General features: G+C 35.2%; 1 protein-coding gene across 13 annotated transcripts in view; it reads left to right on the top strand.

Moving 5' to 3' along the window:
* XRCC4 (X-ray repair cross complementing 4) overlaps positions 1-19383 on the top strand; it is a 336879-nt gene that overhangs the window by 108030 nt on the left and 209466 nt on the right. For all 13 annotated transcript variants that reach the window (XR_014310086.1, XR_014310087.1, XM_082724695.1 and 10 more), the window contains 2 exons: positions 5301-5453; positions 6536-6642. Coding sequence is in view for 11 of the 13 variants with exons in the window: in XM_082724695.1 (XP_082580821.1) it covers positions 5301-5453; positions 6536-6642 (260 nt within the window). In the remaining 2 variants the exon portion in view is untranslated. The remainder of the gene's footprint in view (positions 1-5300; positions 5454-6535; positions 6643-19383) is intronic.

Genomic DNA, 19383 nt, shown 5'->3' with positions numbered 1-19383 from the left:
TCTTCTAATACCAGTCTAGTTCTTTCGGTGAAAGGTTGGCAGGAGGCAAGTAATAATGGAAGGCCTTGTAGCATCATAATACTGTAAGAGAGGATTGGCATTAAAAATGGGGGAAGGAGAGAGGATATGTGCTATGGTGAGTTCTGTGAATGTGTAAGACTGATGAATCACAGACCTGTACCACTGAAATAGATAATACATTATATGTTAATAAAAAAATAGGGTAAGGAAGATGGTATGTACTTCTTAGCTACTGAATATTTAATAGAAGAATAGAAGAATCCAGATTTGTTGATAAATTAATAATTGAGAATAAATTTTTGTCCTGTTCATAGTAATACTCTGTCGAGCCAACCCCTACTCCCTAGCTTTGTCTAGGAAGTGTTAACCAGTTTGATGATTGGAAGTTTGGTTGCAAGAAAATCCTAAAAGTTTGCTAAAACCAAGCAAGGTTAAGTCATAAGATGCCATTTATTCTCTTCTTTGTACTCCTATCACAGACATGTTACCTTTAACAATTTAGTTGTGATACCAGTTATTAGGATTAACAGTATTCATTAGACAAATTACTTGATACTTTATTTTCATATTTGTTTTCATTTTTGTCCAAGTGTTGTACCAAGTGTTAATTTTAATAAAGGTTTTGAAATGTGCTTGGTAGTTGTTAAGTGCACATAATCTTTCAATTAAGAGTTATTGAAGTCTTTTATGTGGAAATTAAATACATATTTAAATCAGATAAATAACCAAGTGGTTAATTATTCACATAATTCATATAATGAATTATATAATGTGCAAGATTTTTATTGTACATTTTTATAATTTGTTTTTAATTTACCTTTGTGTTAAGTATTTTATAGTATACTAAAGTATTTTGGTGGTGTATGTATTCTGTTCATCTTTTAAAATTTTTCTTACTATGTTACATTAGAAAATAGTACAAGAAAATGAGATATAATGTTTATGTAACACTTGCATCTGAAATAAAAATGCAGTGACATATCTATGAGGTCCATCTGGTCCAATGTGTCATTCAGTGCTCTTGTTTCTTTATTGATTTTCTGCTTGGATGATCTGTCTATTACTGAGAGTGGCATGTTAAGATCTCCTACTATCAATGTATTCATATCAATATGACTCTTTATCTTAATTAACATTGTCTTATGTAGTTGGGTGCTCCGGTATTGGGGGCATAAATATTTACAATTATTAGATCTTCTTGGTGGATAGACTCTTTAAGAATGATGTAGTGTCCTTCTTTATCTCTGAATATAGTCTTTAGTTTAAAATCTAATTTATCTGATATGAGAATCGCTACCCCAGCTTTCTTTTGAGGCCCATTGGCAGGAAAGATGCTTCTCCATCCCTTTACTTTCAGTCTGAATGTATCCTTAGGTTCCAAATGGGTCTCTTGTAGACAACATATGGACAGGTCCTGTTGTTTTATCCAATCTGCAACCCTGTGCTGTTTTATGGAAGTGTTTAGGCTGTTTATGTTGAGAGTGATTATCGAAAGATACGTTTTTATTGACATCATGTTACCTGTGAAGTCCTTGTTTCTTTAGATTGTCTCTGTAAATTTCTGTTCTGTGACACTCTTGGGTTCATTCTTCTTTTATAGAACCCCCTGTAATAGTTCTTCTAGTGCTGGCTTGCTGGTTACATACTCTTTTAAACCTTGCTGGTCTTGGAAGCTCTTTATCTCCCCATCCATTTTGAATGTCATCCTCACTGGATAAAGTATTCTTGGCTACATGTTCTTCTCATTTAGTGCCCTGAATATGTTTTGCCAGCCCTTTCTGGCTTGCCACGTTTCTGTGAACAGGTCTGACGTTATTCTGATGGACCATTCTTTGTACATAAGGAATCCCTTCCCCCTAGCTGCTCTCAAAAGCTCCTGTCTAAAATTATGATTCATCAGTCTTGCAATCAATTGCCTCGAGGTCTTTCTAGATGTCTATACTGCCTAGAGCCATTTATACTTTCAGTGCCATCCTGATTAAAATTCCACTGGCATTTTTCAAAGAGCTGGAACAAACAATCCTAAAGTTTGTATGGAACCAGAAGAGACCCCGAATTGCTAAGGAAATGTTGAAAAAGAAAAACAAAACTGGGGGCATCACGTTGCTTGATTTGAAGCTTTACTACAAAGCTGTGATCACCAAGATAGCATGGTCCTGGCACAAAAACAGACACATAGACCAGTGGAACAGAGTAGAGAGCCCACATAGGAACCCTCAACTCTATGGCCAAACAATCTTTGACAAAGCAGGAAAAAATATACAGTGGAAAAAAGACAGTCTCTTCAATAAATGTGCTGGGAAAATTGGACAGCTATGTATAGAAGAATGAAATTTGACCAATCTTTTACGCCATACACAAAGATAAACTTGAAATGGATAAAAGACCTCAACGTGAGTCAGATATCTATCAAAATCCTAGAGGAAAACATAGGCAGTATCCTCTTCGACATTGGCCACAGCAACTTCTTTCAAGATATGTCTCCAAAGGTAAAGGAAACAAAAGAGAAAATGAACTTTTAGGACTTCATCAAAATCAAAAGCTTCTGCACAGCAAAGGAAACAGTCAACCAAACAAAGGCAACCCACAGAATGGGAGAAGATATTTGCAAGTGACACTACAGACAAAGGGCTGATATCCAAGATATATAAAGAACTCCTCAAACTCAACACACACAAAACAGATAATCACGTCAAAAAATGGGCAAAAGACATGAATAGACACTTCTCCAAAAGAGAAATACAAATGATTAGCAGACACATGAAAAAATTTTCATCATCATTAGCATTCAGGGAGATTCAAATTAAAACCACATTGAGATACCACCTTACACCAGTTAGAATGGTCAAAATTAACAAGACAGTAAACAACAAGTGTTAGGATGTGGAGAAAGGGGACCCCTCTTATACTGCTAGTGGGAATGCAAGTTGGTACAGCTGCTTTGGAAAACAGTGTGGAGATTCCTTAAGAAATTAAAAATAGAGCTTCCCTATGACCCTGCAATTGCACTACTGAGTATTTACCCCAAAGATACAGATGTAGTGAACAGAAAGGCCATCTGTACCCCAGTGTTCATAGCAGCAATGGCCTCAGTCACCAAACTGTAGAAAGTGCCAAAATGCCTTTCAACAGACAAATGAATAAAGAAGATATGGTCCATATATACAATGGAGTATTATGCCTCCATCAGAAAGGATGAATACCCAACTTTTGTATCAACATGGACGGGACTGGAGGAGATTATGCTGAGTGAAATAAGTCAAACAGAGAGAGTCAGTTATCCTATGGTTTCACTTACTCATGGAGTTTAAGGAATAACATGGAGGACATAGGGAGGTGGAGAGGAGAAGTGAGTGGGGGAAATTGGAAGGGGAGACAAACCATGAGAGACTGTGGACTCCAAGAAACAAACTGAGGACTTTGGAGGGGAGAGGGTAAGGGGTGGGGTGAGCCTGGTATTAAGGAGGGCATGTATTGCATGGAGCGCTGCGTGTGGTACATAAGCAATGAATCTTGGAACCCTGAAAAATAAAATAAAATTACCCAAAAACCCACATTGTGAAACCATCTTACACTAGTTAGAATGGCCAAAATTAACAAGAGAGTAAACAAGTGTTAGAGACAATGTGGAGAAAGGGGAACCTTCTTACACTAAGGAGGGCATGTACTGCATGGACCACTGGATGTGGTACATAAAAGATGAATTTTGGAACACTGAGAAAAAATTAAATTAGATTTTTAAAAAATTGCAGTGACATGTTCCTGCTTAACATAAGCCATTGATCTTGTCAGTTCCTCTTCAACTTTGGCTCTTTCCCCCCACACACACACACTTTTTGGTGTACTTCTTTCTTAAAGAGCCTTGCTGATGAAAGGAGTACTGTTATATTAATATTTACCATAGATTGTTTTTAGAAGCTGAAGGGGATGAAAACTGTTGCTGTTAAAATGGTGAGTAGCTGTTAAAGGAGTGAAAAATAAATTCACAATCACTCATTCTCTTTATAAGGTGCCCACATTAACTCACTTTATTAATTTTCTAATAGCTTCTCCACATCTGTTGAATGCCCAACACTGTGTTAGGCACTGAAGATAAAGCAGTCAATAAGACACACATGCTCTCTGCCCTATGGAGTTCACAGCCGTGGCAGTGATTGTACTATGAGTGCTGTAATTGCTCCCAGAAAATATACTGCTTTCTGTTCCTTTTCATTCTGTAAGAGGCACTAATTCTTTTCATCTTTAGATAAGTAGATTGTTGAAAGCATAGGGACATGTATACCAAAAGTATCAAATGTTGACATTTTTGTTTATAATTTTTCAATGAAAAATTCTGTATTTCAAATACTATGAAATATATATACATAAATACATATGTAATGTAAATGCTAGAATACCTGTATAGAACAAATATGAATAAAAAGTAAAGAGAAAACTAGGCAGGGCAAGGCTACATTTAAAATAATATTTTACATGGAATAATTTATATTTAAATCTTTAAAATACAGGTTTATTCATGGTTCATGTGTATGTACATATCTTATATACAGTCTCTGCTTGTTAGCTCTCTTTATATCTGGGAGGATAAAATCCATATCATCTCTTCTTAGCTCATTTGAACATTGTAAAAAGAATTATAAATGATAGAGAAAATTTTATGTTTTGTCTTATATATCTATAATTGAGGATATGTGGTCTTTCACATTTGCTGCTTCATTAATTTCCCCTTGGAAATTTCAAGTTGGATACTTTCATTCATTATATAAATGCATATATGAGTGTGTATATATGAGGTGCTGAAGATAGAACTGCCTAAGTCATGTTCTTGCTGTGGAGCAGTTCATAGTCTATTTAGGGAAAACTGATGAGGTAAATCACTTAATCACAAAACAAGATCACGGTTGCTATTACAGTAATATTAGCCAAGTACAAAAAACATAGGCTATAATTATTCTTGTGTGAAATTTCTCCCATAAAAATACTCTTTTGGAAATAAATGATTAAGTTTAGGCATTTAGATGTTTTTAAAAGGTATTTGGGTATCATTTTCCAATATTGATCCTTATCTCACTGCATAAATTACTAACATTAATAAACAATAAATTCTAATTATTTAATTATCTGTATAAAACTTTAAGTCAATGAAAACCTATAAAAGTGATTTTTAATTGTACTTCCCTTGAAAAGTTTATTTGAAATCATCTTCAGTATTGCTTTGAATAATAGTAATGCTAAAAAAAACCTGTATGATTTTTTTTGTTTGTTTATTTACATTTTAGATTTGAAAAATGTGTCAGTGCTAAGGAAGCTTTGGAGACTGATCTTTATAAACGGTTTATTCTGGTGCTGAATGAGAAGAAAGCGAAGATTAGAAACTTACATAAGTTGTTAAGTGAAGTTCAAGAACTAGAAAAGAACATTGAGCATGAAAGGTATTTTGAGTTTTCTGTTTTGAGATGGCAGATAGAGTAATTTAAATGGAATTTTTTCCCAAACTTAATGAAAGTTAGGTGCCATTTTTAATAATGTGAGATCATTTGATAGTCTGGGGTTAGATATTGTGGCTGTTGGATGCAGTGGGCTGGAAAAGTCTCAAAATGTTCTCTCCATGTCTGCTCACTGTCATAACTACACTTAAATCTTAAAACTGACAGGTGGTTTATCTAAGTGTTATTTGTGTAATTCTTAGACATCATTAAAAACAATAAAAACTTTATCTTCTGTAAAACTGCAGAGTTGAATACACATTTGTAATATTGGTGTCTAAGGAGTGGTTACTTTTAGCATCAAGTGGTTCTGAGAGTGGATGCATCCTTGATTTTTAAGGAAGAATCACAGGTGACTTATAGCTGGTATGGTTTAGACAATTATAATTATTTTAGTCTGGTTTTTATTGTTTTACTACTTTATTTATCCACTTAATTATTTTAGTGGATCCAGGTTTGCATCTTTTGCCCGAATCCGAGAGAACACAAAGATTTACTAATGGTATCATGTGAAGAATATAACATTTGATGTCAAATGGTCCTCGTTCAGGTGCTGTCTGGCACTGATACCTGTTAGTACATGACTTTGGACAAGTCCTGTAAACTCTCTGTGCCTTACTTGGCATCTTCATAGTAAGAAGAAGGGTGCCTCTCTGAAAATTTGGGGACAATCAAAAGCAAGGCAGAACTGCTTTGAGATCAGTAAAATACTGAATACTCTGTGATCCTCAGAAAATAATCCAGAGGAATAGTATTTTGATAGATGAATAAGATGATAAGAAACTGATTGAAGAGTTGATTATAGTGAGCACTAAACCACATTTAAATTAAGTAGAAGGGAAACTTATTCTTAAGAGAGTTAACGTATAGTCTTTATAAAATGCTTTCATCTTAATCATGTATGTTTCAGTATGTGTTTGTTTAAAGTATTTTTCCAGGGATATTTTCTATAATTACTTACTGGTGAATTTGATACCTAGCCAGGGGTGAGCCAAAAATTTTATAATTCTACCTTTCTCTGTTTCTAGGGAAACCACAACACATTCTGAAACGACTGCTGACAGGGATGCAATCTATAATGAAAGCACTGATGAGGAGAGTGAAAACTTGCCTGATTGCTCTGCGTTAGCTCCAAGTAAGAGGAGTGCATTCATTTCCTTTGTTGGAGATCTCACTTGGGCTTATTATTCTAAAGATAATAAACTGTAATGAAAAATGTTATGAAAAAGGTCTTTTCTACAAAAATTCTTCAGGGTTTTTAGTTTAGAACCTCAAGTAACATTAAGATGTTAAAAATTATATTTATTATACAGTGCGGCAACTCATTAGCAATAAAACAAGCAAGCACACACACACACACACACATACCTGCCCAAGGCATGCTCTCTCCTTTTAAATAAGGGTACATGAGGAATAAGCAAGATATGTATGTGTTCATGCTAGTTCTATCTAGCTCAAAGTTGGTGGCCTTCAACATGTGAGATCTTACCCAGCTAGAGCTATGGATGGGCAAGGAGTGGGGTGATCTACAATGCTTCAGGTTGTCTTGAGGTTGAGCCTTCTTTCACTATTCAGTATAGGGATTTTAGCAGGGGGAGATGGGTGAGGGGGAGCAGAAGGGGAAATGGCAGTTTGTATTAAAGTACCTGAGCCTTACTCAGTCCCTCAGATCTAAATCCATGAATAATATTTCTAAATATTTATAGATTTCCTAGATGCAAGAGTTCCTGAACTCATCTTACACTTATGTGGTTCTGGCAGAAGCCTAGTGTTCTCAAAATAAATGTTTGATTCATTTATTTAGCAAATGTTTTCTGAGTGTCTCTTAGGTACCAGAAACTATTCTCTGTTGGAGAGCAAAAAACAAATGTATTTTTGTTTTCTTGCAGTTTATGCATTCTAGTCAGAGAAACAGACAATAACAAGATGAATAAATTGAATATAAGCTATATCAAATAGTGATAAATGCTGAAGAGAAAAATACACCAGGGAAAGATAATAGAAAATGTCAAGGTGGAAGTAGGATAAAGGTTATAATTTTAGCCAGGGCACCAGAAAAGGCCTTGGTGACACATCTCTCTGTGGGGTGAGCATGCTAAGCAGAAAAAAAGCAGTTAGTACAAAGACCCCTATGTGGGAGCTTTCATCAACTTTTTATTGATGTGTTTAAGCAATAGCATGGAGGGAGGTACGGGTACAGTAGGATGATAGAGATAGGGAGAATGGAGATATGAGGTCAGAGAGAGGGCATATCATGTGTAGGGCCTTATAGGCTATTGTAAGGATTTCAAGGTTTGCTTTCAACTGCACTGGAAACTGTTGGAAGGTTTCGAACATCAAGTGATGTGATCCTGACTTACAGTTTTAGCAGGATTAATCTGGCTGTTATGTTGAGAATAGAGTATACATAGTGTGGTAAGCGCAGAAGAAGACAGAGAGTGGAAAGCTGGTTCGACAAAGCATGAAGGACGTGAGCGGCTTAGACCAGCGTCCGGCTTAGACCAGAGTGACAGCAGTGAAGATGGTGAACAAGGGGCAGATTCTAGATATGTCTAGAGGCAACATATTACTGTTGATGAAGTGGGTATCATACTGAGAGACAGGCATACACCAATCATGATAAGTGTTTTGGATTGAATACTGAAGGCATGCAGCTGACTTACTGAATGATGAGAGTATGGAAGAGGAGGGTTAGGAACTCAGTTTTACAAAACTTAATTCTGAGATATTAAGTAGGAAGTTGGGTATACAAATTTGGAGTTAGGGAAAGGGCTTCCTGCTGAAGATGTTTAAGTAAAGAGGCATTTAAAGCTGGCTGAGCTATCAAGGGAGATAGAGAAGATAGAAAAGATCAAGGACTCTGCCCTTGTACACTTGAATGTGTAGAGTGAGGAGACCAGCAAAGGCTGAGAGGGAGCAGCCAGGCAGGCGAACATGGTAGGACACACAGGTATTGCTGGGGATCTTAATAAAACATTTTCAGTGGGATAGCAGAAATAGGAGGTTCCAAAAAGATGAGAGGAGAGAACTGGGAAGAAACAAGAAGCCTATGCAGCACTTTTTAGCAAGTTTTACTGTATAGAAGAAGAAACCTGGGAAGCTGCTTGAAGGGTACATGGGGCCAAGAGGGTTTTTTTTTCACCTTTGTCTTAGATGAGAGAAAGAACATCATGTTTGCATATTGATGGGAGTAAGTAAGGAAAGAGGGGGAATGTTGCTGAAATTGCTGGAATGCTGTTTCTCATAAGTGAAGATGGGGTCGAATGGACAAATGGCAGGATTTGGTTAGCTAGGAGCATGGGCACTTTCCATAAAGACAGGAAAGAAAATAGAATAAATGGACAAGACATAGGAAGTGATTATATGATTGGGGTCATGGAAATTTCATGATATTGATTACATTAGTTGGTTGATTAATCTGATTCTAATTAGGTTTGAACTGGATCACACAATCACATACACTCTCACTTTTGCACAGCAGAGTTAACATTTGGAAGCAATGCTTGTTTTACATGAGTGACCCAATATAAAATGAAGTCATTCTTTAATAATCAAATGTAATTGAAATCTCCCTAAAAAGGGAATCTGAACTCTTTCCAAAAATCTAAATGTTCAAAATTTTTATTAAATATAATGGTCTTTGATTTTGTTCCTTACTCAGAGTGTCTCACCAACCTTTGAAGTAGATGAAAATTATTGTTGAAAAGAAAATATATGGTTAAATAATAGGTATATGAGAATGGGGTCCTGTATGTGTTCTATTTTAGGCAAAGTATTCCTAAAATTGTACTATGTTAAATCTGGCTAAATTTCTCTTCTCTTCAAAAATGTTTAGTTCATTGTACATTTTTTCTTTTACATGGCGTTATTTTCTTTAACTCAAATCCAGTTCACTACATACATGACATATAGGTCTCTGATTCTTTTATTTTTTTCTTTGCACTTAACTTGCTTTTGTCAGGTTTTGATTTCAAGAATTAACATTTTTATTCAAAATTTTAACTATCCTTTCCTTCTGCTTCAGTAAGAAATATTCGGGAAACTGAAGTTTGGAGGGGGGAAAAAAAAGAACCTCAGATCTAAAATGCTTGGTATTGAATAAGAACTGGATTCCATACATCTGAGGAAAAACATTTTAAGTGTTAAACAACAGAGTAAGCTTCTTTATAGTTTACCAGATTCTATAATTCATTCTTTTTTTAAAAAATATAATTCATTCTTTTACAGAGACAAAATTATACTCTTAGTCTATGGGAAATATGTTTATATAATTAATCATAGCTTCGTCTTTTGGTATATTATATACTATTACTATGTATCTGGACCAGAGCAATGAAGGTTTCTTCCTGAACTTATTCTGCCATCTTGATAATGAATTACCTCTTCTTATTGTATAAGTAAATATTTGAATTTATTTTAGGTAGTGGAGGTTCATGTGTGCTTTCCCTACGATAAGAACAAGAGGAAAAAACTAATGTGATTTAATACATTTATTCTTTCAATAAGTCATTTATTTAAATGGCTAAATGTTTAACTTGGTAGTCATTTCTATTACGTAAATGTGTGTTCATCATTAATTGTAAAAAAACCATCAAATTTCCTAATGACTCATTCCTGCATTATAATAATTTAGTGAGACCAGATCATTTAGTGATTTCACAGTATTCATTCAAGGAAAAGTTCTGCTTATTTTCATACATATATTCAGATGTACAATAAGGATATCGAAGTTTACAGGAAATAGGCAGGTAACTATTTTATGTATGGGCAATCTATTTTATTATTTTTTTTCTCCAAAGTTTTAAATTTCCCCCCATCATTAGAGTTGTTGAGGAAATAACTGATGACAGACAGTACTCTAATAAACTATGTCATGTTCATATGTATTATACCATATATTATGAAAAACCTCTAAATTTGTTTAAAGTTGGTTAGTTAAAAGGAGATCTCCGAAGTATTCTGAGACTTGAACATCACAGTCTGTACCACCCACAACTGCATTTTATACTTCTCTGTAAATAAATAAAACAAGATTTACTTTCTGTAGGTCTTAGCTTCCAGAATTTCTAGATAGGTAACAATGGTGTTACAGACTTAGTTAAGAAATAAATTGTTGGGCGCCTGAGTGGCTCAGTCAGTTAAACGTCTGCCTTTGGCTCAGGTCATGATCCCAGGGTCCTGGGATCGAGCCCCGCATCGGGCTCTCTGCTCAGCAGGGAGCCTGCTTCTCCCTCTCTGTCTCCCACTCCCCCTGCTTGTGTTCTGTTCCCTCTCTCGCTGTGTCTCTGTTAAATAAATAAAATCTTTAAAAAAGAAAGAAAGAAAGAAAGAGAAAGAAAGAAAGAAAGAAAGAAAGAAAGAAATTGTTACTGCATACTAAAGTCTTAGAGTTCATAGGTATTTAACTTTGTTTCAGATTAAGATTATGATAGATGAGCTGGTTGCCATGGTCTCTGTTTATAGCTCAACCCCTGGATTATCGAGGAGGATGAATTACTTGCGCTCTCACCTAGTTTGTGTAACTCCTTGTGGCTCTAAGGATTTCCTGGTTTGTCTGGATTAGTCCTACCTCCAGTGTTGTTTCGTTTTTGTTTTTTGTTATGTTTTTTAATTGAATGGAAAGATAACCATGTTGGGTTTTTATAGATATAGTAAAACAATAGGAAATCTTACTATAGATATAGTAAAACAGGAAATCTTCTGTTTCTTTGGATACAAATCAAGGTAACACCTGATGTCCATGTCTTTGGAGAAACTTCAGATTGAAGTAGGTCTCCTGAATAACAGAACCTCACCAAAATAAAAAGAGAGAGAAGTGTAATTAGTATAGCATCTGAGTGCCAAAATGTCTAGCAGTGCATCCATGGCCTTTTATTTGCCCCCAAAATATCTGCCATAGCCTAAAAATTAATTTATGGTTATGTAGTTTTTCATGTTTCTAACCATTTTGATACTGTAATACTAGTAGAATTGTATGTGAAAATAATTCTTAAATGTATATGAATATTCCAAGAATTTTAACCATTATTATAAAATATTTCTTAGTATTAGCATAATTCAGAATGTGGGTGAATATTTAGTACAACGATTGGGCTTATTTCATTGAAATAGGATCTTCCCTGTGAAGCATTTTGAAAACTTATGCTTAATTGGTTCCTAATTAGCTTTTACAAGAGGAATTATTTTAATGTCTCCTTAATTATTTCAAATTATTTATTTTTAATTAAGATAATATTTTTATCTTATAACTTTATTAGTAGAAATTGTATTTCTCAAAATTAGAGACCAATTAAATTAGCCTTGCTAAAAGTATAAATATGAAAAATACTTATTCTAAAATGTTTTATTCTTCTTCATTTTAAAAGTGCACAACCACTAAGAACAAATAAAAATAAGCTTTCTATCACTCATCTGCATAATTATTAGCCTGGGATTTAGCACATTAGTTTAATTAGTCTTGATTCTTTACCAACAGGAAGGCCCCTGTATTACTGCTATCAGTGATTTAGGCTTCTACTTAGTTGGTGGGCTTCCTGAAAGGAAGTGTGATTATAGAATAGCCTTTTAGAAAATAAATGAATGGCTATGTCAAAGAGTTGATGAATACTGATATAGTAGCTTTTAAAAATAGAACAGAATCCAAAATTTCTAAGTATCAAAGAGCTTGTTGCTTCAAACAGTGAATGTCTACTCACAGAAGGGGTAACAACATGTACTGCCAAAGAGATTAGTCAGAAATTCAACTTTAGAATTACAGATTATTCCCTTAATCTTATCCGGCTTGTTTATCATAGACTCATTTATTTACAAATTCTTAATAAAAAGCTTGATTTACTGAAACCTTTCACAAAAACCAGAAGAGCAATTTGAGTGTATTTCGTAGCAATTATACATAAGCAGCATTGCTCAGGAATGATACTATGTTCTTCAGAGATCTAGATCTCATACAGTTCTGGATCTTCTAATTCAAGCCTGTCATTTTACAGATGAAGAAACAGAGGCCTACAAAGTTTAAATATATTACTGCTGAAAGAATGAGACAGAAAGAATGAGAAAATACTTGCCTCCTATAGTAGTAAATCACAATTGCACATTTCTTTTTGAGATATTTTTAAAAACTTTGGAAATTTGTTCACACTGAGGAGATTGCAATTAATGCAATAGGGTGATGAGAACACTTCCTGTGTTGAAAAGGAGAATCTATTTGTACATAAATTCTCCAGAAAGACAGGCAACATCATCAGATTAAAAAACAAGACTTCATGATACATAGTTATGGAGGAAATTCCAGAATACACATCCATCTATCTTCCTTCCTTCCTTCCTTCCTTCCTTCCTTCCTTCCTTCCTTCCTTCCTTCCTTCCTTCCTTTCTTCCTTAAGATTTATTCATTTGACAGACAGAGAGACAGCAAGAAAGGGAACACAATCAGGGGGAGTGGGAGAGGGATAAGCAGGTTTCCTGCCCAGCAGAGAGCCTGATGTGAGGCTCAAACCCAGAACCCTGGGATGATGACCCGAGCCAAAGGCAGACACTTAATGACTGAGCCACCTAGATGCCCCCAGAATATGCATATTTCTATTGAGGTTATTCCTTGTATATTTTTTCTATTTAGATATAATTGACATACAACATTGTGTAAGTTTAAGGTATACAATGTGTTGATTTGATGTAGTTGTATATTACAATATAATAACCACAGTAGCACTAGCTAACACCTCCACTGTATCACATATTTATCATTTCTTTTTTGTAGTGAGAACATTTAAGGTCTAGACTCTTTGCAACTTTGATGTTGTAATACAGTATTGTTGCCTATAATCACTAACTGGGCATTAGATCTTAAAGACTTATTTATCTACCTAGCTGCAAGTTTGTACCCTTAAGTATCTCCCCAATTCCCTTACCCTAGCCCCTATCAACTATTATTCTACTTTTTTTGTGTGTGAATTTGTAATTCATATAGTATTTATCTTTTTCTGTCTGACTTCTCTCACCCCCTCCGTATTAATTGCTTCAGGTTTTGACTTAGTATTTATCTACATAAGAATCTCAATAATATGAAAGATTTGCAGTAATCTGTGATAATTTTCTATACTATACTATTAAAATAAAACTTTGATATGCCCTTTTAGGCAATTATTTCTATACCTTTATATATATATATTCTTGGAAAGACAGAAAGAAATTCTGTTAAGAATATTTATTTCTGCCTATGGATGAATGAGAAGGTTAGGTAATCTCCCCCCAAAATAACTATAAACTGACAAAAAAGAAACAAGCAAACATTGAGGTACTCTGCACTTGATCTTAGCCAGGAGGCCAAGAAGCAATTCACTGAAATGCTAAGGCAAGTAAGGAAGGCAAAGAACAATAGAAGAGGTATTTATCCTTGAAAAATTGCTGAAATTCCATTAAGAACTTGGAATCTGTGCATTTCTTGCCTAGAGCTGCCCTCATTGCTGTCCTGTGCACTTCTTCCTTGCCCTCTCCCACATTCCTTGAGTTTGTTCAGTATGGAAGTCCTGTCAGGACCTGGGAGGCTGTGAGGACTGGCAACTGTTAGGTCTGGGTCAATAAAGGCTCACTCAGTGTGGAGAAAAATACCTACATTTGGCAATGTTGGTGAAAGTAACATTCTTGGCTGCAGTGGCTAAGTGCGTTGGACCAATCAATCTACCAACCTAAAGTCAGCCTGCTGTGTGGCTATAATGGTACTGTCTTGTTCCAAGCATCTAAGACTAGGATTTTACAGAGTATGGTGACTTCACCTAAGTATTCATCCACCTGCTGTTTCAATGGGTAATATGTTGTAAGAGAAAAATTATGTGATCACTTACTCATTTTTTTTCTTCATAGCTTCTCAGGGTCTTTAATATGCTAATGAAGATAGTAATGAAAGGTAGAATGTACTATGAAATGTTTCTCAAACTTACAAGACCTTAGGAACTTTGTCAATGGAAGTTATTATGCCGTGCACCCTATGTGAGAAATCCTGCTTTAAACCATTTTGATTCATATATAAATTAGGTGAAAAAAGGAGAAGACTCTAAAAAGAACAAATATTTTCCCCAAAACAGCCTCTCTATGTCCATATTTTAAGAAGACATGTACTAAGTAGGGGGAATGGATCATATAATCAAGGATATGTACTTAAAATATAGCATGAACCCATGTGAATATTAAACCTCAGAATGTGCAGTGAGTAACTTTCAGGATTCTGAAGTTAGCTTAAAAATTATATTTTTGCCACTGTTGTAGTAAGAGTACTGATCTGAAATGGACTTAGGACAAATGTTGACTGATAAAATTAATATTAACAGTTGACAGAAAATACTACTTAAATGTTATTTAATTTGATTTGTTCTAATCTCAAGTGCATTCTTAACCTCTGGTTCTTAAGTAGTTAACAAGGGGATCTTTGAACCCTTTGGAGTTATATATAAAGTTTCACACATAGTATTCCATTGTGTATATATACCACATCTTCTTGATCCATTCATCTGTTGATGGACATCTAGGTTCTTTCCATAGTTTGGCTATTGTGGACATTGCTGCTATAAACATTCGGGTGCACGTGCCCCTTTGGATCACTACGTTTGTATCTTTAGGGTAAATACCCAATAGTGCAATTGCTGGGTCATAGGGCAGTTCTATTTTCAACATTTTGAGGAACCTCCATGCTGTTTTCCAGAGTGGCTGCACCAGCTTGCATTCCCACCAACAGTGTAGGAGGGTTCCCCTTTCTCCGCATCCTCGCCAGCATCTGTCATTTCCTGACTTGTTGATTTTAGCCATTCTGACTGGTGTGAGGTGATATCTCATTGTGGTTTTGATTTGTATTTCCCTGATGCCGAGTGATATGGAGCATAAATGCATGTATTAGTTTGTTGGGCTGGTATAACTCAGTATCACAAACTGGGTAGCTTACACAACAGAAATATATTGTCCCACACTTCTGGAGGCTAGAAGTCCCAAGTCAAGATGTTAACAAGGTTGATTCTTTCTGAGGGCCAGGAGGGAAGGCTCTGTCCAGGCCTCTCTCCTTGACTTGTTGAAAGCCATCTTCTCCCTCTGTTTCTTCATATCACTGTCCCTTTCAGTGTTGCATCGAAATTTCCCTTTTTTGTAAGGACAGCAGTCCTACTGGGTAGGGCCCATGCCTGTAACCTCAGTTGAATACCTTGGTGAATCCTCTGTTTGCCCATAAGAATTCCACATTCTTCAGCACCAGGGATTAGGACCCCAAAATGTCTTTTTGGGAGGGACACAGGTCATCTCATTACAAATGTACAAGTACACTTTTCTAGAGCAAGGTTCAAATTTTTATATATTTCTCAATAGGGAGTATATTCCAAAAATGATTCAGCATCATTGACCTTAGGAGAATGGTATTTAAACCAAGAAAAGATGGAATAAGACATGTTAAAAGGAAACTGCACCTTAGAACAAAAGAAGATGAGAAGAGGGGAAAATAACTTTCAGGCAGAAACTAAATCACCCTCTGTCAGTTCATTGGTTTGGGTTTTGTCAGGAGCTGCTCTGTACTGTTCAGTCAGTTAGGCACTAGTGATGTGAGACTGTTGAACACTGGAAATGTGACTTGTCCAAGTTGAACTGTACTTTTAAGTATAAACCAAACATTGGATTTTAAAAACTTAGTATGAAAAAAGAAGTAATATGTCTCATTAACATATTTCTATATTAATTAAATCCTGAAATAATTATTTTTGGATGTATTGAGTTAAATATATTATTAATATTACCTTCATTTTCTTTTTTACTCATTTGCATGTGTTTAATAGGAAGTTTAAAATTCTACACATGATTCACATATTTTTATTTGATGTACTGATCTTGGTGTTCTAAAAGGTTCCATTTCAGGTTGATTTTATGATGCTATGATAGATGTGTATTACTGTGAAAATGAAATCAAATTGTACTACCAAGTTTTCATGAAGCTGTTAATGTAAAGCCGTGAGATCTTTAGGCGGGTGTAGATGACTATGGGTGTAATTGAGTATTTATGTCTAAGAAATACAAAAGGTTTTACACTTTTTAATTTATTTACTGTTTTTTGATTGGTTGTAGTAAAGCAAACTTAAGAGGGCGCCTGGGTGGCTCAGTGGGTTAAGCCGCTGCCTTCGGCTCAGGTCATGATCTCAGGGTCCTGGGATCGAGTCCCGCATCGGGCTCTCTGCTCATCAGGGAGCCTGCTTACCTCTCTCTCTGCCTGCCTTTCCATCTACTTGTGATTTCTCTCTGTCAATCTACTTGTGATTTCTCTCTGTCAAATAAATAAATAAAATCTTAAAAAAAAAAAAAAAAACAAACTTAAGAAAGCCTGAATCATCTTTGTTTTTTGTTTTTTTTTTTTTTTAAAGATTTTATTTATTTATTTGGCAGACAGAGATCACAAGTAGGCAGAGAGGCAGGCAAAGAGAGAGGAGGAAGCAGGCTCCCTGCTGAGCAGAGAGCCCGATGCGGGACTCGATCCCAGGACCCCGAGATCATGACCTGAGCCGAAGGCAGCGGCTTAACCCACTGAGCCACCCAGGCGCCCCCTGAATCATCTTTGTCATAGGAAAATGAGGCTAAACATTTTTATTGACCCCGTTTAACTGCAACCATGACCCAGTTGAGACAAAAGGTAGGATAATGCAGCAATAATCTCTAAATCAGCTGCATGTCTATAATGTAGTACAGAGGATTCTTGTCTCTTTGTGATTGTGACAGGGGTCTCCACTACAAATAGCACATCTGTTTCCTTGTACCAACTCATCAATATCATTTATAAGCCATACTTAAGATCAAAAGGATAGAGTTTACTAGTGATGAGGTTCTGGAATGTTGCCAGCCCACCAGCATTGGCATGATGCTTGCTGAAGCTTCACTCTGGAGGGTATGTGTGAAGGATGCATATCACCAGGCTCGCTGAGTAGAGTCCGAATATGTGGTGTCATGAAAGAGCACTGCTACAAGTGGGGTGGGCAGAGGAAGGAATCAAAGGGAGACCCCAAGTGCCAGTTTCAAGCCTTGTGGTAAAACTCAGTGCATTGATAAATAGGTGCAAACACACATCTGTGACATTCAGCATTTTGTGGGGTAGTTGTAATTTGGGGGATGTCTGAACAAAAAAAAGAACTTAGAGTACTGCTGTCTTTGACTTCACAAGCATAAAAGCACAATGACTAGCTGTATTAACAACAATACTGTTTTTTTTTTTTTTTTAATGAATAACTTGGACTGTACAGAGATTGTAACTGTTGATTTAGGTCACATACTTTGTTTTTCCTTTGTTAAGTAATAAATCTGATGGCATTTATATAGGACATAGTTTCCTAGTTTTCTGTTTTTTAACTCTTCCTTTTGTATTTGATCAGGCTCATTTTATTCATTGATGTCATTTGCATGAATCCTGGAAATAATTTGACTTTGTGACCCTTGGAAAATGATGATTTTTCTGACAATGATAACTAGTTTGATTAGTTCTTCTAATTCTAATTCTGCTACTACAGGTATTGTTCCTCCTCCTCCTTTACTATTACAGTTGCTATTGCTGTTACTTTCATTGTTCTGTCATGGTTCCACCACCACTGTTACAGTAATGTCATCACCACCACTGTAACTACTATAAACTCGGTTACTTAAGCATTTATATGGGTGCCTGAGTGTATTCTAGGTTTCTTAGATGTGTTAGTTCATTCTTGGATGCATTACTTCATCTAACAGCATTTAAATATATACTTGGAGTATATACCTTTGAAGTATATACTGTTACCATCACCATTTTACAGCTGAGAGAACTGAGGCACAGAAAAATTAGAATACTTGTCTAAGGTAACACAGCTAGTAAATTATAGAACTGGGGTTCTAATCCAGGCAGTCTGAGAACTCTTCTTGTGCTAACGGTTCTTTTTACTTAGTAGAATCACCTTATTTTTTTTTAATCTACGAGTTCTCTTTAATTTTATATTTAAATCATTTGATGCCTTTGTTTTTGTAAAATGATTAAAGGCTCCTAAAAAAGAAAGGGTGGAATGTATGGCCTCCTTGATTTCTTACTTAATGGTGTGGGTACACATTTAGCAGGAAAAAGATATAGCTTGGTGTCATTAATGCACCATTAAGATGAATGGGAATGTTCATATCTGTGTTGGAGGTTTATTATGATTTGATGGCAAAGCACATAAGGCAGAACAGTGATTTGTATTTAGTCCTTGATTAAAAGGCTGTGTATAGAGATGCTAAATAAATATTAAATAATACTACCAAAATGCCCATGTAGACATTTTAAAAATAGAGAAATATATAGTTTTAAAATATAAAAAATATAGTTTTAACAGTTTAAAGTTTAAATTTTAAGTTTAAAGACTTTACACTATATGCTATTTATGTATTATTTGGTGGGTATAAATTTAACATTGTTTTATCTTTTTGGTGAATTGACTTTTTCTTACTATTGTGAAATATCTCTCTTGTTGGTCTACTACTGCTTTCCCTTAAAATTCTCTGTGTCTGTTAACATTATAGTTATACCAGATCTCTTTTTCTTGATGTTTACTACATGGTGTAACTTTTTCATCTTTTTTTGCTCCTCTACTTTCAACTTTTATATATTTACAATCTATAGCTGTTTTTTAAACCCAGCCTAATAATCTTTGTGTTTTAATTGGAGTGTTTACTCCATTTATAATTGATGCAGTTACGTACATATTTAGGAGTAGCTTTCTAATGGTCTCTCTTTTCTCATTATTATTTCTCTTTATTAACTTGTTACTTACAGATTTATTTATTCTTGTTTTAGTGACAAGACTCCTTGAGTTGGCAGCAAACATCCATGACCTATTAAGTCCCACATTAATTTAACTTTCAT

The sequence above is a fragment of the Mustela nivalis genome (assembly GCF_964662115.1).
Source record: "Mustela nivalis genome assembly, chromosome: 3".
Taxonomy (NCBI): domain Eukaryota; kingdom Metazoa; phylum Chordata; class Mammalia; order Carnivora; family Mustelidae; genus Mustela; species Mustela nivalis.
This window is presented reverse-complemented; position numbering and strand designations above follow the sequence as displayed.